We start from the raw sequence: 24,286 nt of genomic DNA on the forward strand, positions 1-24,286 counted from the left end.
CAGTGTGTCACAGTGTGCATTGTTAGCACTTACAAACACAATCTATTCATTTCTTCAGCATGTTCTTATCGTTTCTTCTCTTCTTACCGTGATGACTCATATTGTCCGGCCTCTTGTTGTTTCTCACTTTCATGAACTGGCCCCAATTCCAAATGAATTGAACAGCCCTGTTCTAGTCTTTTCTTCGTGGTACCAGTGTCTCCTGGCTCTTCTTTGTCTTCTTCTTCCTCTGATTTCTTGTTTTCCAGGCTTGCAGCTTGTCCTCTGTAGCTGCCGCTGCTTCTTCTGCTGTTCATGGTGACGGCCGCTTCACTTGACGTTGTTGCAGAGTAGTGGTGATCCAAACATCCACAAAGGAAGAGAAAATGAGTCTCCTTTCTGTTCAAAGTCCTACACTTCATTGATTTAGACTAAACTTCAGATGAAACAAACTATGAGGAGCGTTTGAAGATTTCAGGAAAGTGTTGCTGCTCAGAGCTCCATCTTACTGGAAGTCTCTCTGATCCAACCAACAAGTCAGGACTCTGTGGCATTCAATCTGGGAAAAGTCATGTTGTTGATCCACCACTAGATGGCAGCAGAGACTCACACACAAACCTCTGTCCCTGTAACCATCAATAATCAATAACAATACTGATACATCATCAACCAATCAACCAAGATTTGTGGTAGTTTCATCTCATATTTTGGTCATTTTATTCTTATTTGTGGTAGTTTTATCTCATGTTTTCGTCATTTTATTCATATTTGTGGTAGTTTTTGCTCATATTTTGTTCATTTTATTCATATTTGTGGTAGTTTTGAGTCATATTTTGTTCATTTTATTCATATTTGTGTTAATTCTATCGCATATTTTGTTTGTTAGTTCTGCTCCTGGTTCAGTTCAGCTCCTGGTGTTTTTACATTCAGTAGTGATGGCAGGTGGACCTCATGAAGCTCTGAGACTTTCCATAAGATTCAAAGCTTCAAGGCTTCAGTGACATCTGGTGGACAGGTGGAGTTATAGCAACCTTTCATCTAAAGGTGCAGCAGCTGAACTTTGTGTCTCAGAGTGACGGCAGCCTGCAGACACAGAGGAGGATTTTCTCTCAGACCTGGTCCACACAGCAGAGAGCTGCAGAGGAAGAAGCTGAGTGAGTGGAACTTTGGTTCTCTTTGATTCAGACAGAAAATGATTCAAGGTGAAGGAAATTCTTGTTGAGGAAACAAAAGGACACGACAGTAAAGCTGAAGTTCCTCCATGAGCTCAGATCCTGCTTGGTAGTCCAGACCTCAGAGCTGTTTTCATGCTTCAGCCTCCATTTGACATCAAGTCTCATAGAAATCAGCATCAGTTTGCTGCTGCTGTGTAGAAATCAGCAGATCACAAATATCTGTCTAAAAAGACAGAAACAGATTGAAAACACTGATAAAGAGTCAAAGAGAGCAGAAAGAAATCCAAGAGAACAGCTTTGATTACTGTCAGGAGAAATGTGGGGAGAAGAATCCTCACAGAAGTTTGAGTTTGGTTGAAAAGTTGCAGAATGAAATGAATGTGGAGTCCATGAGAGACATTTAGTGCAGTAATGATGTGTTTAGTATCAGTCAGTGTTTGGTCTGGACTCTGAACAGGCTCAGTATAAAACTATAAACCTGATATGAGGCTCTGATCCTTTATAAGATAGAAAATCATTAACCTGAAGGACATTCTGATACACACAGTACATGTATCCTACTACACACAGAGTACATCTACACTGCAGTAATTAACTCTCTGACCTTGACTGATAATCTTATATCTCGCCAAAAAAAATTTTGATCTTGTTTTGAGAATAATTTACTCTGCAAGAGCAGAATTTGTCAGATTATTAATCTTGTCTGAAGATTATTTGTCTTGTATTTCTTCCTTCATCTGCAAATCCTAAACTGAGGTATTTTACTGCATAATAAGATCAATGACTGTCTGAGACTCTGTTTGATCCACAGTCTGAAAAGACTGATGCCACAGTTGATCTTTTCAGACCATTTTTAGCTGTAAAAACTGGTTTCCAGACCTCCTAGTAACAACATTATTAGAATTCTTCCAAACACTGATATTGGACCAACATCAACACATTTATTTCCAGAGCTGTTCTAAAGAGTAGCATCACATCTGGATCCATTCATTATTACAGCACAGACAGCAACAGAACACGTGTTATCACCACATCTTCATCCTGGTTCTTCAGGTCAGTTTCCATCCAGGTTCTGTTTATTGTGAACATAAACTCTGCTGTTAAACTGACTGGCTAGTACCATGTTTGATCAATGAGCTTTCAGCATCTCTCAGCTCAGTGTCTCAGAAAGCTGCAAATGTAGAATGTGACACACATTTTATTACCTCCACCAAGGAGGTTATGTGACGTTTGTGTGTCCGTCTGTCTGTCTGTTAGCAAGATAACTCAAAAACGCCTGGGCAGATTGACATGAAATTTTGAGGGGATGTAGACTATGGTAAGAGGAAGAGCTGATTTCATTTTGGTGGCAATCCGGAAAGGATCCTGGATTCTGGATCACTTTGAATTTTTTACTATGTTTTAGTATGTGGTCCAAAATATGACAAAAACATCATAGGTTAGTATGTCGTCCAACAGATTAGAACAAGGTGTCCAGATAGCTCAGCTGGTTAAGAAGGTGATTTGTAAACAGAACTGTGTCAGAGACACAGGTTTGATTCCAGCTCATGATCCTTTACTGCATGGGTTTCCTGTTTTCCTCTCTATCCTTGGCGGAGGTCTGCACTCTGAGTGCTTTTCTAGTGTTTATGTTGAAATGATTCAAGCAGTTCTTTATATTTATAGAAACAACCAGCAATCTTTGCTAGCACTGTATGTAGAAATCAATATTAGAGAGTAATTCTACTAAATGTTGCCGTCAGAGCTGATTTTGGTCACATGTTGATCCGATCATACATGCAGTCCTGGTTGTGGTTTCAGGAGTCAGTCAGGATGTAGAATCTTCATGTATCTGTAGAAGTTTTTGGGTTTAGTTTTAACCTGGGTTTAGGTTTATTTCAAGATAAACCAACTTCTATCCAGCCACAGTGTAATTATCCTGCACTAGTACTGAGTACTCTTTACTTAAATTAGTCGTGCTTTTCCTGTTTTTAAATCTTTATTTGCTAGAAATAAGAAAATATTTAATTAAAAAGAATTATTTGCTCATGTTTAGTATTTTTCAATTATTAGGCAACATCAAGTCTGATTTCAAATATTTCGAACTGAAAATCAGTATTTTTTTTTACCTTGTTTTAATCTTTTTGATTCTTACCTGGGATCTTATTTCTAGAACTGAAAGTCTTATTTCAAGATTTCTTAAGTAAAATTTATTTGCTGCATGGACAGATAATTTCACTAGTTTGGAGTGATTTTACTCTAAAATTTTGTGTTTATCTTATACTTAGACTACCCTTCTTTGCAGTGTATCCTACTACACACGTATATCAGCACACACAGAGTACATGAATATTAGTACACAGAGTACATGTGTATCAGCACACACAGAGTACATGAATATTAGTACACAGAGTACATGTGTATCAGCACACACAGAGTACATGAATATTAGTACACAGAGTACATGTATATCAGTACTCTAACTCTCCTTCTCATTCAGTGCTTTTTATTTATTCATCTTATTTTCTACATTGTAGATTAATCCTGAATATGAACACTTTTCTGTTTCCATCATGGTTCCATTTGTGTTCTTTTGTAGTTTGGATGTGTTCAGTGTTCATCTACAAGGTCCAAACCGTTGACTGCTAGTGGATCTACAGAGTACATGAATAATGAGAGTATTTTCATTACATTTTAACACATGCATACAGTTTGTGTGGATATTTATTCTGCAGTATAATAGTACAGTATTCTGAATACTTCTACTCTGCATGTAGTAGTACTATTCCATCATTAAACTGTACTATTACCAGTGTGTAACAGTACTCTACACATTAATGTCCTTTATTTCCTCTATTTTATTTTCTCTGTGGTGTCCTGACCACTTCATGGTGTTTTTGGTCCGTTTCAGGCCATCACTGCCCCCCCACCACACCAGCTTTCACACAATCAGCTGATCAATGATCACATCTATGCCAAGGAATGTGTTGGACTGGGAGGAAAATGGTCCCACCAGATCCTGACTGGCTTTCTGACCCCCCCAGTACAGTTAAAGTGCACATTTCAGAGAGTCCTTTTATTGAGGCCAGCCTGAGGAACACCTGAGCAATAATCCTGCTGTCTGATCAGCATCTGGATCTGAATGAAATGAATGTGGAGTCCATGAGAGACATTTAGTGCAGTAATGATGTGTTTAGTATCAGTCAGTGTTTGGTCTGGACTCTGAACAGGCTCAGTATAAAACTATAAACCTGATATGAGGCTCTGATCCTGGACCACAGAGAAAATCATTAACCAGATATTGTTCAGAAAACAAAATGAGTCGACCAAAGCGATCAGAAATCAGAATGTAATTTTCCTGGGAATCCAAAGAACTGAGCTGAAATCAGAGGAGAATAGAAAAGTCAAAGTGGTGAAGATCCTGAAGAAGTAAATGAATATTACACATGATCCTGAAGCTGCACACATTTCCAGTAATCCTGATCTTTTTGTTCATCTTTCAGTGTCCAGTTGTTTCTTCTATCAAATGAATGTGTTGTTTAGATTCATTCTTCTGGCTGTCACAAAGTTTGATGCTTTCAGCTGTTAAACAGAGAAACATCATTCAGAGCTCTCAGTAGACAGACTCTCAGATGGTTCAGAAGCTACAGGTCAGTGGGAACAACTTTACACATTTCTGTTTTTAAAGCTTTCATTTTTACACTTTTATATGTAGAACAGAAACAGTTCCAACACAAAATCCAGGGAGGTCAGATCTGAGTATCGTCTGAGACTAATGGAAGTTCCAGTACGGCTCCCAGCTTCTTCTTCAATGCCAGCCGGTCCGGGGCCAAAAGTATAATCTGTTTTTCTGACCAAACCAACAAACGAAAAAGGGAAAAACAGCTCAATTTTCATTTTTTCGTTTTCAACCAAAAACGAAAAAACGGTTTTTTCCTTTCTCAATTCAAAACCAAAAACGAAACCAACACAAGCAAATTACGGCCGAATTTCGTTTTTTGGATTTCAATTTTCCGTTTTTTCGTTTCAGGTCTCAAAATGAAAAAACGGAAGCACGTGACCTCTGACCGTCACGGGTCAAATGGACTCCCTACCAAAAGAAAAGCCTTACTGATAAATGGGTAATAAAAGATAAATTACGTTAAATAGCGTTTTTATTTTTGCACAGTATTTATTATATACACTACTAGGCTTGTGATAATGTTAGAAAATAATAATTATTATTATTATTAACAACAATACTACTACTACTACTACTACTATAATAATAATAATAATAATAATTACAAGTCTGCTGCCTGGCCTGGATACATCTAATGCGCGGACACGAGATCGTTAAGTGTTCACCTTTGCGATAAGTGTGACATCAACCGGCACTCCGGTTGATGCTATGTCTGTTGATCATAAAATACGTGGGTCATTTTAACTTTGTGACATGTCAGCTGCATGGCGTGTGCTGATGAGAAACTCGGTCGTCCGGGAGGAGCTTGGAGTAGAACTGCTGCTCCTTCATGCCGCTTTACGCGTTGAGAACAGCTGGATGAGGCAGCTCGAAAAGAACCGTTTCCCTTAACTTACTAGGCTACCATTTAGACAGTTTTTCCCTGTAATATTATTACGATTACAAAGGACTACATTTAAACTTACGCATTGATCCGGGCTGTTCTCCACGCCGTCTCTCTCTCTCTTTTGCAGCTGCAGCGGTGTTGCACTTCTTTCTAAAAACATGTTCAAACTCGCCATATGAGCGCGTTAAAAACTTCCAGTTCAAAAACGCAGACTTTCGCTTCCCCGTTTCCATGGTGACTCGTCAAATCAGGGCTCCATGCTGTCTTTTCAGAGTTGCGGTGCACGCGTGTAACTCCGGGTCAAACTACTCCGAGTTGATTAAACCAACTCAAATCAGCCGTTGTGAAACCGAAAACTCAGAGTTTTCTATCACAGAGTAGATCAACTCAGAGTTGAGGAAGAAACTCAGAGTTTCTTGAACCTGCTTCGTGAAACAGGCCCCTGGACGACCGAGTTTCTCATCAGCACACGCCATGCAGCTGACATGTCACAAAGTTAAAATGACCCACGTATTTTATGATCAACAGACATAGCATCAACCGGAGTGCCGGTTGATGTCACACTTATCGCAAAGGTGAACATTTAACGATCTCATGTCCGCTCATTAGATGTATCCAGGCCAGGCAGCGGACCTTTAATTATTATTATTATTATTATTATAGTAGTAGTAGTAGTAGTATTGTTGTTAATAATAATTATTATTATTTTCTAACATTATCACAAGCCTAGTAGTGTATATAATAAATACTGTGCAAAAATAAAAACGCTATTTAACGTAATTTATCTTTTATCACCCATTTATCAGTAAGGCTTTTATTTTGGTAGGGAGTCCATTTGACCCGTGACGGTCAGGGGTCATGTGCTTCCGTTTTTTCGTTTTGAGACCTGAAACAAAAAAACGGAAAATTGAAATCCAAAAAACAAAATTCGCGGGTAATTTGCTTGTGTTGGTTTCGTTTTTGGTTTTGAATTGAGAAAGGAAAAAACCGTTTTTTCGTTTTTGGTTGAAAACGAAAAAATGAAAATTGAGCTGTTTTTCCCTTTTTCGTTTGTTGGTTTGGTCAGAAAAACAGATTATACTTTTGGCCCCTGACCGCCAGCGTCCAACAGTTAACAGTCCCATTTCTTCCAAAAGAGATGAAAAACAAGACAAAATATGACAACACTGAGAAAAAAACAACAAAAAAGAGACAACAAATTAGAAAGCGACAAACAATGCAAGCCAGACAATAAGGAAATACAAAATGACAAAAACATGAGACAAACAAAAGCGAAACAAAAAAGAAGACAAAATTTGACAACAACCTGAGACAAAATGACGACTTGACAAATGAACAATTTAGTATTTTACACTTTGAGGACCTTATTGGACCCTCTGGAGGGCTGGTTTTGGTCCACAGGCTTCATGTTGAACACCCCTGCTGTAGAGTTTAAAGCTTGTAATTGCTTCCAGACACACTTCAACAGAAACACTGTTTCCTTCAGACTATTGAGACAACCTAGGACTGACTGATGGATGTCCATCAATCAAAACTCCATTTCTTTGTATTTGACTTCATATGTTGAGTTCTGGGGTTACACATTGGCTTAGTGGTTAGCATTCTTGCTTTGCAGTAAGACGATCCCCAGTTCAAATCCCGGCCTGGCCTGGGATCTTTCTGCATGGAGTTTGCATGTTCTCCCTGTGCATGCGTGGGTTTTCCCGGGAACTGTTAATCTGGTCGTGGTTTCTGACATACAATGAGGACATATCTTTGTTAAATAAACCCCCAGCTACAGGATATATGATACAGTTCTCCATTTTGTCCAGTTCTGGGTATGGGCTGTAGTTGAACATCCAGACCTGTGTTTTATGAAAAGTAAGTCTGTATCCAGAATAGCTGCCATATATCTTTAAAATATCCAGAAGCAGTGGTTCTCCTGAGCCTGGGTTCTACAACGTCTGCAACACATCGTCTGCATAGAAACTAACTTTCTGCTCCTTCAGTAGATCCACCCTCCAAACTGGTTTCCTGTCTGATGGTTTGGGTCAGAGTTTCTCTAAAGGGTTAAAGAGCACGGGACTAAGTGGGCAGCCCTGTCTGCATCCTCTTTGCAGAGCTCTAGAGTTGGACAGATTCCCCTTTATTTTGATCCTGGTGGTGGGAGATGAGAGTATTGTTTTAATGCGTTGTATAAATTTACTAGTGAACCCAAAGCTATGGAGGACTGAAAGTGCCAAAATTAAATAAATACATCATTAAATAATTAATTAAAAATGTCATAAATTAATTAAAATTGGAATTAAATACATAAATGTGTTATTAAATGTGTCATTAATTCATTAAAATACCAATTCATTTTAGGTAAAAAAAAACACATATATTATTTCACTATTTGATGATTTCATGGTCCTTGTGTTGCAGTGGTACACAAATTTATTTTATGTCAAACTCGCCCGTCAAAGTCGGTAGGCAGGACTAACGCGAATCGAGTCTAATCCACTGCTTTGGTCTGTCTTGAAACCGGAGGTAGAAGAAGTCTTTCTAAACATGGCGGCTGTGTTGATGGAGGATGTCCACAAACTTTCTAGAGACTTGGTGAGAGATATTTTAGACCTTGCAGAGTATTTGGAAGCAGGACCTGCTGACCCCGAGCATGTAGTGTGTAAAGCAGAGGAATTTATTGAAGTTCTTGGAGTCATTTCTGCACTTTCCAACCAAGATGTTGACTGTAGAGTGACTGCAAATTTAGAAGAAGTGACTATCGGTTCACCAAGGACCACAACGGCTGGTGTGGGTCAACCAGGAGATGTTGAAAGTGGTTCAATGGACACCATTTACTGGCACTGCACTGGCGAGCAACGGGAGGGAGACTCTGCTGCATTATTGGAGACATTTGAGAACGGTGAGTGTTTTGTGACTTCAAGACACTTCTACATCATTTATCCCATTGGTGGCAAGCTCCCTTTAAGAAAACAAGTACATTAGAAAGTAACATCGCTGTATCCTGTAGCAGACAAAAAGCTTGCTAGTTAGCCATCAGTGCTAGTTAGTTAGCCATCAATGGTAACTCCGTACTCTGCTTGTATTTCGTGCTGCTGTTTCTAACGTTTAGCTCTCAGAAGCTAATACTTCAGTCAGCATGAAGCTAGTGGTCTTATGGGTTTATTTTTTTCACAAGTTACAATTTTATGTTTTTCGTGTGCTTAGGGTGTTTATTTCTGTTCAAGAATCCCATTCCACATGCGAAGCCTCCTTCCCCTCCATCACAGAGCCCCCAGCTCCCCTCTGCCTCCTTTCCAGCACCAGCTTCAACACCAGTACCAGCTCGGACACTGACACTGACAACATCAACCTCCAGCACATCACAGCAATGTCTTATCACTGGTAAGACACGGTACACAGAGACCATGGTTAAATTTCCCATTATTATTATTGCAGGTGTAAATGCAAACTATGCAGCACGCCAGCTCAGGAACGCCTGCTGAAAGCTACATGTAGCTACAGTGACACATAAACAGAACACATGCAGCTGCATGTTTTTTTCCATTGACTTAACTAGAAAGTTAGTGTAATTAATTTACGTTTTGGTGCAGTGTAGTATTGCAGCCGTTCTTCTCATAGTCACTAGGTAACTGTGGAACTGAATGTCTGGACGAAAATATGCAGAAAAAGGGAAACAGAGCTGCTCTTAGCAACTTCGAAATGTGCACAAGACAAAATCAAGTTTCATTCCACGTTGTTTTTAAGTTGTGGTGGAGGTACTGTTTGTGTTTCGGTTAAAGTAAAGAGTGACAAAAATGTATTAAAGTAAAACTATCACAGACATGATCGTGATTGAAAATGGATGGACGGGTGGCTAAACACATCACATCGTAGCTGTGGAGTCCTTCGAGCTCCTGGGGACTACAGTCTCTCAGGAGCTGCAGTGGGAGACGAACATCCACTCCATCCTGAAAAAGGCTCAGCAGAGGATGGATTTCCTGCCACAGCTGAGGAGACATGGAGGAGCTACAGGAGCTGTTGATCCAGTTCTACACTGCGGTCATCCAGTCTGTCCTGTGCACCTCTGGATCAGCCACACAGCAAGACAGGAAGGGACTACAGTGTGTCGTATGGACTGCAAAAAACATCATCAGAGACCCACTCACCCTGTTTCCCCCCTCAGAGCCCTGTACACAAAAATCATTAGACAGTAAAACAGTTTCTTCCCCACTGCCATCACTGTAATAAACAGCTGAGCCATTCCTACTCACCTGTGCAGTAGTCAGTATTCCACTGGACATGTACAGTATTTTTTTTTCACCATGAACAACATTCTCTGCTTTTTGCACTACTGTGTTTATCGCAATTATCATTTTGCTAATGTGTTCATATATTCCTTTCTAGCTGTAAATTTCTGTCTATATTGTGTTTAATTTTACTGTGTCTTTTTCCTCCCTGTTCCTCTTTTTATAGTTTCATTTTATATTATTCTCTTCCATATTCCCAGGGTGACACAAACAGCCAAAATGCCATTCCTTGCATGTTGTGTACTTCCTTGGCCATTAAAGCTGATTCTGATCACTTTTCTGTCTTTGGTCTAGGCAAGAAGAAAAGGGGCCACAGAAAATTGGACCTTCCAAGTGTACTTGTGGAGATGCAGGCTGAGGAGGAGTGGAACCGTGCCCAGCATGATGAGAACATCCAGCTGCTCCTCAGCGAGGCGAGAGAGAATGAAGCGGCCTTGCAGCAGGAGATGGCCCAGAAAGCTGCCTTCAACAAGGCAGTCCTGGGTGTGCTGGGGCAACTGGTGCAGGCAGTGCTGGGGCAGTTGCTGCAGGCAGTGGGCACCCAGTGAGTGTGAGTGAGTCCACCTCCCAGAGACTGGAGGTTTAGTTGTGTATAGTTTTACTTTTAGCCCTCCATTGTAGAAGAGGCCCACCGCAGTTTGTACTTTGCACATTGTAAATAGTTTTGATTTTGCTGCTGAATAATAAACTATTTTGTGACTTATCTGACTGCATCATAGCTTTTCATTTTGTCTGCTACAACACTAGTAGGAAAAGAGTCAACAGTCTGAACCAAAGAATTCTGCATTCCCTAATAATGCATTTATGTTTAATGAGATTTAACATGTTTTACAAACTACTTTATGGTTCATAATTCTGTTGACTGAATTACATCAAAGCAATACTGATTTATCAAACTGGAATATTCCTAAAACAGCTGTTTTAATGTTTTGGCTTTAATTTGTCATGTAATCTTGCTAACCTTCACAAATAACACAATAGCGTAGACACATCTGCAGCAGGTACAAAAGTTTATTGTCAGAATTGCATTCAAGAAAACAATAGCGGTCTGGGGACCGAAAAATAGAAGTATAACAAGAATAAATTAACTTTTGCATGACATGTACTGCATCAGTGCATCCTGTACATCTCTGCCCTCCTCCTCTACACCTTGTGCCACCGCAGGCTCCTGTGCTGCTGCTTCAGGTACGTCCTATGAAGTCTTATAAGAGAGCCATCTGAAACACAGCACAGATATTTAATACCTATTAGCAATAAATTGCAGCCATTACTGGGTCGTTCATGGGACTGATATACGATAGCTAGCGAACTAGCATTAGCTCACCCTCATATGTCGTCTAGTTCATGTCCTCTTGTCTTCGGCTTAATACTACTGTATCGCCTCCCAAACTCTCCTGTGTGTCTCCTGAGTGTTTCGACTTGCCACTCTCAGCTCTCTCCAACTCTTCTTTTACTTTGAATCTGACCAAAAGCCACAGACCGAGCAGCAGGTGTACCATCGTCTCCATGTATGTTGTTGTGTTGCGTTTGTATCGAACACAAATGACATGAAGGGATTTTCGGGCTGCGGTGCTATGACGACTCCACCCACAATGAGGTGGTACTCAGTGTAATGGAAAAACAATTAAACCGAGATGAGCCGAGTCAAGCACAGTAGTGGTGAGCCGTGCCGGGCCGTGCAGATGCTTGTCGAAATGCGACTATGCACTGCGCTGTAACTATTGGGGCAGAGAGTTGTTAGCGGTTGCCAATAAAGTTTTGTTTAATAGAGTATCTAAACCAATGTAGAGGTGAATAGCGCCACCCAGTGTATCAGAACGTGTTCACAAGCTCTGCAGCAATCCATTATCTGGAACCGATTTGCCTTGACTTGATGGCAGGGTAACCAATCAGGTGTTAGAATCTGCCCACCAACTTTGATGGGCGAGGCTGACAGATAAAATAAATTTATGATCCACTGCAACACAAAGACCATGAAATAATTAATAGACCCTTTAATGACCCACGTCACTAATGACGTCACAGCTTTAGCTGGAGGCAAAAGAGGAAGCCCGAAGCCGGACAGAAAGGCGAACGACTGAGGGACTAGGCTCTATTAACATTTCTAAAATGTCGTCCTGCTGTGTTTTTTGATGCCATAATAGGAGGAATGACATTGGCGAACGCAAATTAAAGTTTTATAGGATTCCACCGAACACTCGTGCTCAGAGGGAACGAAGACAGTTGTGGTTAAATGCACTGAGGCGAAAAGACTGGACAGAGACGATCAGCTGCAGTCAATTCCAGCCATTTTCAGTACAAAAAAATCGCTAATATTCTATTTGTAAATAAAAAATATTCAATTCAATTCAATTCAATTCAGCTTTATTCCAGACACTGGGTCCAAATACACACACCATAAGAACAAGGACACAACAAGACACAGAAAAAATACAATCAAAAACAGTAACCCGTTAAATATGACGAGAAATACAGGGAATATTGGACGCGCATCGCGAGGTGCATTTCCTTGAAAACGACCGATTCGTGGATTTTATACCGACTTCAAGACATGTTTTGGACAAAATAGTTTACTGGCTTGTGTCGTCTGGATGACCAAGGTTAGATTATGGCCGTTGTGGAATATTTTCATCTGTGTGTAATAATGAACCCGGAAATGTGAGTCGCGCTGTGTACGTTAAAGCCGTGTACAGAGAAAGGATGTTGTTTGTCAGACAAATGTGTTTATATTACCCGCTGTGGTAATCACATCCGAAAGTGGCTTATACCGGCGGATTCATGAGAATCTAAGCTTTCCATCTGCGTATAGTGTTTATATAATCGTGTTTGCAGCCTTCGGACATTCTTTAAATTCCTATGCAAATTAGTAAGTGTACCGCTGGTGGTACACTGAAGTTTAACGGGTTAAAAATGCTCGAGTTTGCAGCACAAACTCCCAGCGCAAACTAAATACTCCCAGTCCTGCTTGACTTCTCGCTCCGTTTTTGCCTCCAGCATAAGCCCCGCCCACAAAAAACATCACAATGTTTGTAAACAAATACAGGGTCTATTTAAATAGTGAAATAATGGTTTGTTTGTTTTTTACCTAAAATGAACTGGTATTTTAATGAATTAATGACACATTTGATAACACATTTATGTATTTAATTCCAATTTTAATTAATTAGTGATATATTTAATTATTTTATTATGTATTTATTTATTTAATTTTGACACTTTTAGTCCTCCATAAAATCCAGCCGAAACTTGGTAGAGAAATTCCCAGACAACAGAGTGAAATATCTTCTGAGCATCTCAGCTGAGAGGATTTCACTCTTTCAGCTTTTGTTTCTAGAGTCAGTGATGTGGAGGCTAATTAAAAGTGCTATCTAAATTTGCCAAGTAGCTACAAATGCTGTCAAACAATGCTAACTAGCTAAACAAACGAACTACCTAAGCTGTTATTTAAATGGGCAAAATATTTAAATATACCGAGTAGCTAAATGTGTTAAAAATCTACACTACTGACTAATTAAATACACTATCTAGCAACATAGCTGTCTACAGTATCCATGCTATCTAAACATACTAACCTAACATACTAGCTAGTTAATATGCTCATGAGTTAAATATGCTACTTAGTTGAATACGTTACCTGTGTAAATACTGTCTGAATTGTTAATTAGCTAAAGACGCTAAATAGATGATTGTAAATATATTATTTAAGCTAATGGACTGTCTAAACAAACTACGTATTTAAATGGACTTAATGTATAAATGTTCTATTTTAATATGCTACACAACAAGTTAATATACTCACTAAATATGTTACTTATGAAAACAAGTTTACAATCCAGTTATGTGTGTAAAAATACTAATGATCTAAATGTGTTGTGGTCAGGAGAACAGCCAGATCTCAATGTTGTTGTTGTTGCTGATGTGGTGAACAGCAGCTCAGAGTTTCAGACCTTCTTGGACTGCTGGATGGTTTTTTTCAACAGGGTTCTACCTGAGGGCTCTCTAGTTCTACTGGAGAACTTCAACATCCATATAGACAACCACAGAGATATGAGGAGGAGGTTCTACATCCTCAGACTGTTTTTTGACTGGATCCAGCTGATAGAAACACAAGATAAGAGTGTATCAGTGGAGGAGCAGCTGATCTTTTCCAGGAGGATTTGAGTGGATGAATGATGTTTGTTTCCTGTGCAGGTGAAGGTAGAAAGTGTGTGTGACCTGCTGTGAGTTGAGCATCATGGATCAGTATGAGGACAGAGAGGAGGGAGTCCCTCCCTCTAAAAGCTCTCTGTGTGGAGAACAGGAGAACCAGAGCAAAGCTCAGAGGTGAGAGCACCATCTCTAACTGTCCAGGACTCTGCTGCATGTCAGAGCTCAGCATCACATCACTGCTGCATCATTATTGACAGGAATCCACCTGGACCTGAACCTGGACCTGAACCTGCATTAACCTGTGTGTCCTTCAAGAGCGACTGGTCTAAAGATTCCCTCATTAATTTTAAAGATCATCAGCCTCCTGCTACAGAGAAGTAAGCTGTGAAATCAAACTAATAACTGTTGTGTCAAATGTTCTATCGTTCCAAATATGTTCCATCATTAAATCACTCTGAAACTCTGCGACTTGATTTTTCCTTCCTGGTGGTCTTCCTCTCTATTTAACAGAATCCATCAGAGACCAGAGTCCTCTGGACTTGGACCTCCACCCAGCTGTGTGTCCATCAAGAGCGACCGGTCCATGCATCGTCCTATCTATTTTAAAGGAGAACAACATCCTTTTGCAGAGGGGTAAGATGTTCACAACAAGGTTTCAGAGCTGCTAGTTTGATAGCAGATTGGCTCCTCATCAAACACAGCAACTGCTTTGAAGAAGTGATACTAATAACGTGAACATCATCCGCAGAGACAATAAAAACCGAATCAGGTGGATCACAGCAAGAACTCTGAGTTATGTTACTCTTCACGTTAGCCTGCATGTTAGCCTGCACGGTAGCCTACATGTTTGCCTATAGGGTGAATTTGACATTGTTGATGGAGATGACTGATGCTGGATGAGGATGGAAAGGACAGAAAAAATGGTTCTTGTTGTCCTGTCTGAGTTTAATCAGTCAGCATCAAGACCTACAGAAGTCCCAACCCTGGAGTAGGAACTTGGAACTCTTATAAACAGTCCTGAAAGAGTCTGTGAAGGTTCTCATTCAATTAGGTCATCTTAAGGTGAAGGGTTTAGATCAAGTAACTGGACTTCTTGTGATCTTGAAGACGGAAGGACGGAAGGAAAGGAGAAAGAACACCAACACATAAGGACCTCGCTAAAAACCTGTGGCTATCCTAACTGGGCCTTCCTAAAGTCCACCAGGAACAGGAAAGACAAGGAGCCAACTACCATCAGGGAAGACCCAGACAACAAAAGAAAGAACATTGTTGTCCATGTTGGAGGATATTTTCCAAACATGACATCCTGGTTCATTTCAGACCTGAAAACACACTCAGACAAAGACTGGTTCACCCAAAGGACAAACACCAAGACACAGACTCAACAATGTAGTTTACACAGTCCAGTGCAGTGAGGACTGCCCAGATCTTTACATTGGTGAGAACAAGCAGCCTCTACACAGATGCATGGCCCAACATAAAAGAGCCAGCACCTCAGGACAAGATTCAGCTGTCCATTTACATTTACTGGGTAAAGGTCACTCCTTCCAGAACTCAAATGTACATATTCTAGACAGAGAGGACAGATGGTTTGAGAGAGGAATGAAAGAGGCCATTTATGTTCATCGAGAGCAACCCACTCTGAACACAGGGGGAGGCCTCAGACACCACCTCTCAGCCACATACAAGGCAGCCTTGAGAGCTCTCCCCAGAAGATTTAGCCACTCTTCACACTTTTCCTAAGGTGAGCCTAACGACTCACACGATGATGAGTCATAGGTAGGAGGCTACTCAGTGGGCCGTGAAATCAACGACTCTCATAAGCCCCCCTCTATTAGCATACTAAAACCTCACTGAGATTCAACACCTATTGTTGAAAAATGTTTTTAGTTTTTATCACCTTGCTGATAGTACATACCATCAGCCTTAGCTCGTGGTTAAATACCTGGACCTCTCAAAACTAGTTTTAGAACTGAAGAAGCCTCTCAGATGAGAGGCGAAACATCTTCAAGATCACAAGAATAAGTCCAGTTGCCTGAAAGAAACCCTTCACCTCAGTCCGGAAAGAGGTTCTACAGGCACGGTTCCTACAGTCAGAAGAAAGATTGATGAGACAAAATGAAGAGAAAGTCCCTGCAGTGGAAAACAGACTAATGTTGGGATCTCTAATGAACATCATGGACCTTCAGCTGATGTTTGTTTGTGTGATAAAGTAAGAGTTAACTGTTGATGTTGATCCACAGAGTGCAGCAGCAGAACTCAGAGGTTCCCAGAACTCAGTCTGTCCAGCAGCATCACCTGGACTCCATATTCATGGTGAGTTCATGGACAACAAGTTGTTCTCCATCTGTTGTGTTCAGGTGTCCCCATGCTGCTCTTTGTAGACCAGTGGACTGTCAGTGTGTCCAACATGGATCTGATGTTTGGCTCCATGATTTGACTCTGATGGACTCATTGACACATTTCTCTGTTCCAGCTGCTGGAGGACAACATGGTGACTTTTGTGAAGAAGGAGCTGAAGAAGATGCAGAAGCTTGTGAGTCCAGATTACCCAGAATGCTCCTCAGAGAGTCAGAGGGAGGATGAGGAGGAGTTGGAGGGTGATGATGAAGATGAGAGGAGCAGCAGAGAGATGTTTGAGCAGATCACAGTGTTGTTCCTGAGGAGGATGAAGCAGGAGAAGCTGGCTGACTGTCTGCAGAGCAGTAAGAGGATTTGTGTAAAGACTGAAGCTGCTGATCAACAGAACATTTATTAAAGTCTCAGAATATCTTCACACAATCAGTCTTTAGGGGACAAACTGTCACCTTCACTTTATTGCTACTTTGATGCTTTAATATCCAGGTTACTTCTACTTCACTGTTATTTTCTTGTGTTTTCATTCAGAACTTGCTGCTGGAGTTTGTGGACGTGAACTTAAACGTGGTCTGAAGAAGAAGTTCCAGAGAGTGTTTGAGGGCATCGCTAAAGCAGGACAGAAAACCCCCCTGAATGAGATCTACACAGAGCTGTACATCACAGAGGGAGGGACTGCAGAGGTCAATGATGAACATGAGGTCAGACAGATTGAAGCAGCATCCAGGAAAGCAGACAGAGCAGAAACAACCATCAGAGCAGAAGATATCCTTAAAGGCTCACCTGGAAGAGATGGACCAATCAGAACAGTGATGACAAAGGGAGTGGCTGGCATCGGGAAAACAGTGTTAACACAGAAGTTGACTCTGGACTGGGCTGAAGACAAAAGCAACCAGGACATCCACTTCATGTTTCCATTGACTTTCAGAGAGCTGAATGTGCTGAAAGAGAGAAAGTTCAGCTTGATGGAACTTGTTCATCACTTCTTCAGTGAAACCAAAGCAGCAGGAATCTGCAGCTTTGAATACTTCCAGGTTGTGTTGATCTTTGACGGTCTGGATGAGTGTCGCCTTCCTCTGGACTTCCACAACAATGAGGTCCTGACTGATATTAGAGAGTCCACCTCAGTGGATGTGCTGCTGACAAACCTGATCAGCGGGAAGCTGCTTCCCTCTGCTCGCCTCTGGATAACCACACGACCTGCAGCAGCCAATCAGATCCCTCCTGACTGTGTGGACATGGTGACGGAGGTCAGAGGGTTCACCGACCCACAGAAGGAGGACTACTTCAGGAAGAGATTCAAAGATGAGGAGCAGGCCAGCAGCATCATCTCCCACATGAAGACATCACGAAGCCTCCACATCATGTGCCACATCCCAGTGTTCTGCTGGATCACTGCTACAGTTCTGGAGGAGCTGCTGAGAAGCAGAGAAGGAGGAGATCTGCCCAGAACCCTGACTGAGATGTTCATCCACCACCTGGTGGTTCAGGCCAAAGTCAAGAAGGTCAAGTATGATGGAGGAGCTGAGACAGATCCACACTGGAGTCCAGACAGCAGGAGGATGATTGAGTCTCTGGGAAAACTGGCTTTTAATCAGCTGCAGAGAGGAAACCTGATCTTCTATGAGTCTGACCTGACAGAGTGTGGCATCGATGTGGAAGCAGCCTCAGTGTACTCAGGAGTGTTCACACAGATCTTTAGAGAGGAGACAGGACTGTACCAGGACAAGGTGTTCTGCTTCGTCCATCTGAGCGTTCATGAGTTTCTGGCTGCTCTTCATGTCCATCAGACCTTCATCAACTCTGGAATCAACCTGCTGGAAGAACAACAAACAACCTCCAACAAACCTGATCCAACAGTTGTCTATCAGAGAGCTGTGGACGAGGCCTTACAGAGTCCAAACGGACACCTGGACTTGTTCCTGCGCTTCCTCCTGGGTCTGTCACTGCCGACCAATCAGAATCTCCTACGAGGCCTGCTGACACAGACAGGAAGTAGTTCACAGACCAATCAGGAAACAGTGGAGTACATCAAGTGGAAGATCCGTGAGGATGTGTCTGCAGAGAGAAGCATCAATCTGTTCCACTGTCTGAGTGAACTCAACGATGTTTCTCTAGTGGAGGAGATCCAACAGTCCCTGAGATCAGGACGTCTGTCCACAGATAAACTGTCTCCTGCTCAGTGGTCAGCTCTGGGCTTCATCTTACTGTCATCAGAAGAACATCTGGACGTGTTTGATCTGAAGAAATACTCAGCTTCAGAGGAGGTTCTTCTGAGGCTGCTGCCAGTGGTCAAAGCCTCAAAGAAAGTTGTGTAAGTAGTTGGAGACTGAAGATCCTTTTTCATTTTACTGTTGTTTCACCAATATAATCTGCTTTTTGTCTCTTCAGACTGAGTGGCTGTAATCTGTCAGAGAGAAGCTGTGGAGCTCTGTCCCCAGTCCTCAGCTCCCAGTCCTCCAGTGTGACAGAGCTGGACCTGACTAACAACAACCTGCAGGATTCAGGAGTGGAGAGTCTTTCTGCTGGACTGGAGAGTCCACACTGTAAACTGAAAGCTCTCAGGTCAGGACTCATCAACCTGTTCAACTTATGACCATTTAAAATGTGTTTTTATTCATGATGAGCAGAACAGCTGAGGTTGGAGGTTTTCTGTATTTTTATGACTCAAATCAATTAAATTACTGGCCTTTAGCACTAATTTTTCTTCATGAGGCCTCTTACATGACAGGAACTGAACAACCTGGAACCTGCATCACACAACCAGAACCTGTAAGAACCTGTGAAGTCTTGGTTTCAAGTTCTGTTTTAGTTTCCACTGTTTTACTAAATAGAATGTTTCAGATAGATGTTGATAAAAAGGAAACACCAGAACAAACATTTCATGTTCACACTTGAACTTGTTTTATGGATCTTCTTCAGGTTGTTTTCTCCTGACTAGATCTTTGCTGATGTTGTTTCTACTCTCAGATGTTTGTCGCTTTGGATCAAAATGTCTGCTAAATGAAACTGTAGAATGTTGAGTTTGTTCAATGACTGAACTCAGTGCAGTTCAGCTGGTGGACAGTTGGATTGTTCTTTACATTCTTATTTGAGGTTCAGGTCCAATTCCTTCTCACCGTTGGAGTCCAAACAGCCACTGAAGCAGTGTTGCCTTCTGTCTTCACTGAGATCAAAGAGATGCTCAGTTCACATCCTCTTGGGATACCTCCTTAGATGTTGTGGATCCTGATCCCATCACTCCCAACTCTGTCTTCACTGGAGGGCAGGACACATCCCTACCTCATGTCGTTTATGAGGAACTGAGATTTTGGGTTGAAGAACATGACAACATACTCAGATACTGGATGAAGATTTTTGGGAAGACTTCCTGGAACAGCAGCTTCCAGGACTTCAGGTGTGTCAGAAATGATGGAGTGAAGCAGCAGCCCTGCAGGTGAGGACAGTCATCATGACTGTTGATAAGCAGTGTCCTCATGTCCTCTGGTCTGTGGTTAAGGTCAGTCCAGTCTTCCTGCTACTGATGGCTGAGTCCCATCGACTAAAGTGTTGGTGAAGGATAGAACATCCATCCCACCTGTGGTGAGGTTCATGGTCTCTCTGCTCTCCCTGAAGAGGAGCTACACCCTCATAGGGACCCTATGAGCCTTTTCAGATGTGAGGCTGTTCAAAGGTTGTTGGTTCCTTTCAGACTGTAGGGACTGAGCGTCAATCACTGGGCAGCAGAGTGTCTCCTGAGACTGAGAGAGAATGAAGAGTCCAGCTCACTGACGCTTTGAGGAGTCCAGACTTCATCAAGAGTGGAGATAAAGAGTTTAAACACATGAGTTTGGAGATCCTTAGTTTGGTTCCATTGGGATTGATGTGTGAGTGAAAACCAAAGCATGAGTCTCAACAGCACAAGTAGAAGTGAAGGAACCTGAAGAACAAGGACTGGAGATCAGAAGACATTTGTTCTGGAACAACATCAGAGATGAAAGCGAGTCTGACAGTGATTTAATCGCTGCCACATCAGCATCAAGTTGACTATTTTTCAGGTTGTAAAGAAGGAAAGTGTCCAAAGTGTGACTGGTCCAAGTGTGTGTCCTGATTTGAATCCAACAGACCAACTTTGGGGTATTTTAAAGACAAAGGTAGAGCAACACAAACCCTCCAACAAAGAGCAGATGAAGACCTAGTTTCTGAAGATGGAGGAACATCTCTGCAGAAATGTGGTTTCTTCACGCTGAGGAGGATTAAATGTGTCATCAAAAATAAAGGTGGATGTAGAAAGTAGTGAAAAAATCCACCATTCTACTGACAGTAATGAAAGATGTACTGACCTTTATTGGATTCATTTCTTGCTGTTTGGCCTGTATTCTTCATTTAGGAAATCTAAACTGTCAGTTTGTTTTTAATCACATCAAATACTTTACTGCTCAGCTTCAAAGTAATCTGATTACTGTAATGTGCTACTGCTTGGATTATTTTCACATTTAAATAATATTTCAGAGGACTGTCCTCAGTGCTGCTGTATTCTGGACATAGTGGGATGTATTTGTTGTTAAATTCACTGCTTTCTTTTCAACAGGACAGAAAATACTTCATGTATTACTTCTTTTCTTGTCTTTGTCTCTTCAGACTTAATCACTGTAATCTGTCAGAGAGAAGCTGTGGAGCTCTGTCCTCAGTCCTCAGCTCCCAGTCCTCCAGTGTGACAGAGCTGGACCTGAGTGACAACAACCTGCAGGATTCAGGAGTGGAGAGTCTTTCTGCTGGACTGGAGAGTCCACACTGTAAACTGGAAGCTCTCAGGTCAGGACTCACACTTTGAAACTGATGTGATTTCTATCAGTGGATAAACAGCTAACCTGAGTACAATCATTTCTGCTGATGGGATTCATCAAATGAGCTTTTACTGAACTTGTGCAGGACTTTGTCAGGGTTTATTTTTGACATGATTAAATCCCACTAATCATTGTTGAGATTGTTGATTTGCTTGAGACGCATGAAATGTGCAGCAAAATGTATCTGAAAGACAAAGAAGAAAAGAGAGAGAGAAACATCCATCCAAGTGTTGTCCATCAGGTTTGTGTTGTTTTGTGTGTGCAGGCTGTCAGGCTGTCTGGTCACAGAGGAAGGCTGTGCTTCTCTGGCCTCAGCTCTGAGCTTGAAGACCTCAAATGTGAGAGAGCTGGACCTGAGCTACAACCATCCAGGAGACTCAGGAGAGAAGATGCTGAGAGCTAAAGTGGAGGATCCACACTGTAGACTGGAAACTCTCAGGTACAGACAGACAGACACTCTCAGGTACAGACAGACAGACAGACACTCTCAGGAAGCTATCATCCTAGTGTTTCAGGCCAAGCCTGCTCCTTTCCATCGGTAAGTTTCAGGATGTGTGAGACATCAGAGGAAGTGCTGGAGGAAGGAAGGAAGAACAGTGAAGCTGAAGAAGGGTGATGTGTGCGGTGCAGCTGCAGTCACAGCGCATGTTCTGGTCCAAACAGATAAGTAGATCCAAGTGTGTTCTGGAGAAGCTGAGTGTGTGTACAGTGTGCTGCAGAGCTTGAATAAAGCTCCTCGTTCTCCAACACAGAGCTGGTCTGGACTCTAAATACAATTTGTTACCAGCAGCGAGCCACGCTAAGCTAAGTGAGCTATACTTTGCCTGAGGCTGTCCAACTGCGGTTCAGAAGCCGATGAAACTGGGTTGGTAACACTAGCTTAGCTCAAAGACAGGAAGCAGAGGAAACTATTAGCCTAGCTTAGCTCAACAAATGGAGACAGTGTAATCTGTTAGCTTAGCTTATCTCACGGACAGGAAGAAGGATGAACTGTTCACCTAGCATAGCTCAAAGACAGGAAGCAGGGTGAACTAGCTCCATGAACAGAGGAAGCATCAGTGAGTAAAGCTGAATAATGAGTGTAAACTGAGCTGGAACGTGACGAGCACAGGACAGGACTTTAGAGATGCTGCATTCAGGTGTCCGTGTCTCCATGTTGGACTGGTCCTTTATCAGTGGAACAGTGTGAGAGCCATGTAACGTCCATGTGTGCTGCTGAAAGAGTCTCTGCTGCTCTGACCGTCCTCCTCCTTTCAGGGTGACGCCTGCTGGAGTCCGATGGTTGACACCAGGTCTGAGGAAGTGTAAGTGTGTTTGAATGGATTGATGGAAACAAAGCAGCACATTCAAGCATCTTCAAAGTGTCACATCTCTGAGGTCATCATCAAAGCTTTAATACTGATCACATGATCCATCAATAACTGCAGCTGTGTTGTTTGTTCTCTCCATCAGATTCCTGTCAACTCACAGTCGACACAAACACAGTAAACAGAAACCTCAAACTGTCTGACAACAACAGGAAGGTGACACAAGTGGACGAGGATCAGTCGTATCCTGATCATCCAGACAGGTTTGACTGGTGGGAACAGCTGCTGTGTAGAACTGGTCTGACTGGTCGCTGTTACTGGGAGGTGGAGTGGAGAGGATGGGTTTATATATCAGTGAGTTACAAAGGAATCAAAAGGAAAGGACACAGTTTTTACAGTTGGTTTGGATGGAATGATGAGTCCTGGAGTCTGTTCTGCTCTGATGATGGTTACTCTGTCATTCACAATAACAGTCAAACATTCATCAGGTCCTCCTCAGTCTCTCACAGAGTTTCAGTTTATGTGGACGTTCCTGCTGGAACTCTGTCCTTCTACAGAGTCTCCTCTGACTCTCTGATCCTCCTCCACACCTTCAACACCACATTCACTGAAACTCTCTATCCTGGATTTAGGTTCTATTCTGGTTCCTCAGTGTCTCTGTGCTGAGTCTCGTCTCCAGAGTCTCCTCCTGGTACAGAAACAGTGTTGAACAGATGGTTGAGTCTCTCCATGACTCTGTCCCTCACAAACATGTTTTCACATTCATGGATTAAATGTGTTTCTTTGTCAAATCCTTCTAAATGATTCCTTGTAAACTTGTTCCTCTTCAAAGATGAAGTTGTGATTCTTCCAGGAGCCAAATGTGGTGTTTGCGTCTTTTTCCAGTCAAATGTTGAGAGTGAAAATCAGGATGTGGTGTTCCTCTGACGCTCACTGGAACTAAAAGCATTTGAGCTGCACAAAGTGTGAAATGAGAGAGGAAGCAGTGAATCTCCAAACTGCTGACAGACTTTCACACATTATTGTCCAGTGAAAATCAGGTTTTTGTGCAGCCACACTTGATCCTGATGTGAGTCTTTAAGTCCTGTTCTAGTGATGAAATGAGAACTCCCTTCATCTTGTGTGTGATGGAGAAGAATAAAGGGCTGTGGCTAAAAATCCTGACTCTGACTTCTTCGTTACAAACATATATTATATCAGCTGTTTATTAATCATCTGCTTTATTCTACTCAGCATGGAACAAGGTTCCAAAATATACGTTTAAAGTCCAAAAACAAATCCCCATCTCAATGTGACTGAAAGGTTCCTCTCTCTGATTGGATCATTTGATCAACTTTGACCTTTTTTCCAGTGAAACGACAGAAGCTCAGAGAATCTTTCCTCATCAGTCAGAGCCTTTTAGACAAGCTGTCTCCTAGACTTTTGTTTAGGTCCAGGTGGTTGTCATGGTTACTGGATGAGGCTGTAGACAAACCAACACTTTGATTAGTAGCAGCTTCACCTGCTGCTCTTTCTTCTTCCATCTGATGGATGAACGGTTCTAATGTTCCTGTACAGGTTCTTTGTAGAGTCTCCATATGAGATGTGAACCTTTCATCCTCTACACTCTGACTTTGTTTTATCCATGGAACTGAAATGCATCCAAATTTTACTGCATTACCTGCTGCTGTTCTC

The 24,286-nt window shown here is 41.8% G+C and overlaps 1 protein-coding gene and 1 long non-coding RNA gene across 5 annotated transcripts; one reads left to right on the top strand and one right to left on the bottom strand.

The window, feature by feature from the left end:
• Positions 1 to 10,968: 10,968 nt before the first annotated feature.
• On the bottom strand, positions 10,969 to 11,779 carry LOC127531779 (uncharacterized). The gene is made up of 2 exons (XR_007938869.1): positions 11,300 to 11,779; positions 10,969 to 11,192 (listed from the first exon to the last, which is right to left on the bottom strand). It is a non-coding gene; the product is annotated as an uncharacterized LOC127531779 (long non-coding RNA).
• A 2,370-nt stretch (positions 11,780 to 14,149) lies between these two features.
• Positions 14,150 to 23,776, top strand: LOC110970792 (NACHT, LRR and PYD domains-containing protein 3-like). Of its 4 annotated transcripts, XM_051941652.1 has the most exons (11): positions 14,152 to 14,298; positions 14,382 to 14,501; positions 14,635 to 14,757; positions 16,368 to 16,440; positions 16,601 to 16,829; positions 17,011 to 18,793; positions 18,871 to 19,044; positions 21,100 to 21,273; positions 21,571 to 21,744; positions 22,563 to 22,609; positions 22,758 to 23,776. In XM_051941652.1, exons 1-11 carry the CDS (start codon positions 14,210 to 14,212, stop codon positions 23,276 to 23,278), a joined length of 3,507 nt encoding a protein of 1,168 aa, XP_051797612.1. In that variant the 5' UTR covers positions 14,152 to 14,209; the 3' UTR covers positions 23,279 to 23,776. The 4 variants fall into 4 exon arrangements, with proteins under 4 accessions (XP_051797615.1, XP_051797613.1, XP_051797612.1 ...); XM_051941655.1 differs by lacking the exon at positions 22,758 to 23,776 and having other exon boundaries at positions 14,150 to 14,298; positions 21,821 to 22,609; XM_051941653.1 differs by lacking the exon at positions 21,100 to 21,273 and having other exon boundaries at positions 14,151 to 14,298.
• The last annotated feature ends 510 nt before the right edge of the window (positions 23,777 to 24,286 follow it).

This window comes from Acanthochromis polyacanthus, chromosome 22 (assembly GCF_021347895.1).
Source record: "Acanthochromis polyacanthus isolate Apoly-LR-REF ecotype Palm Island chromosome 22, KAUST_Apoly_ChrSc, whole genome shotgun sequence".
Classification (NCBI taxonomy): Eukaryota; Metazoa; Chordata; class Actinopteri; family Pomacentridae; genus Acanthochromis; species Acanthochromis polyacanthus.

Coding starts and splice junctions, on each gene's coding strand:
- LOC110970792 (XM_051941652.1), top strand. CDS start 14,210: ATGGATCAGTATGAGGACAGAGAGGAGGGAGTCCCTCCCTCTAAAAGC. Junction 14,299..14,381: donor AACCAGAGCAAAGCTCAGAG/GTGAGAGCACCA, acceptor CATTATTGACAG/GAATCCACCTGGACCTGAAC. Junction 14,758..16,367: donor CAACATCCTTTTGCAGAGGG/GTAAGATGTTCA, acceptor GTTGATCCACAG/AGTGCAGCAGCAGAACTCAG.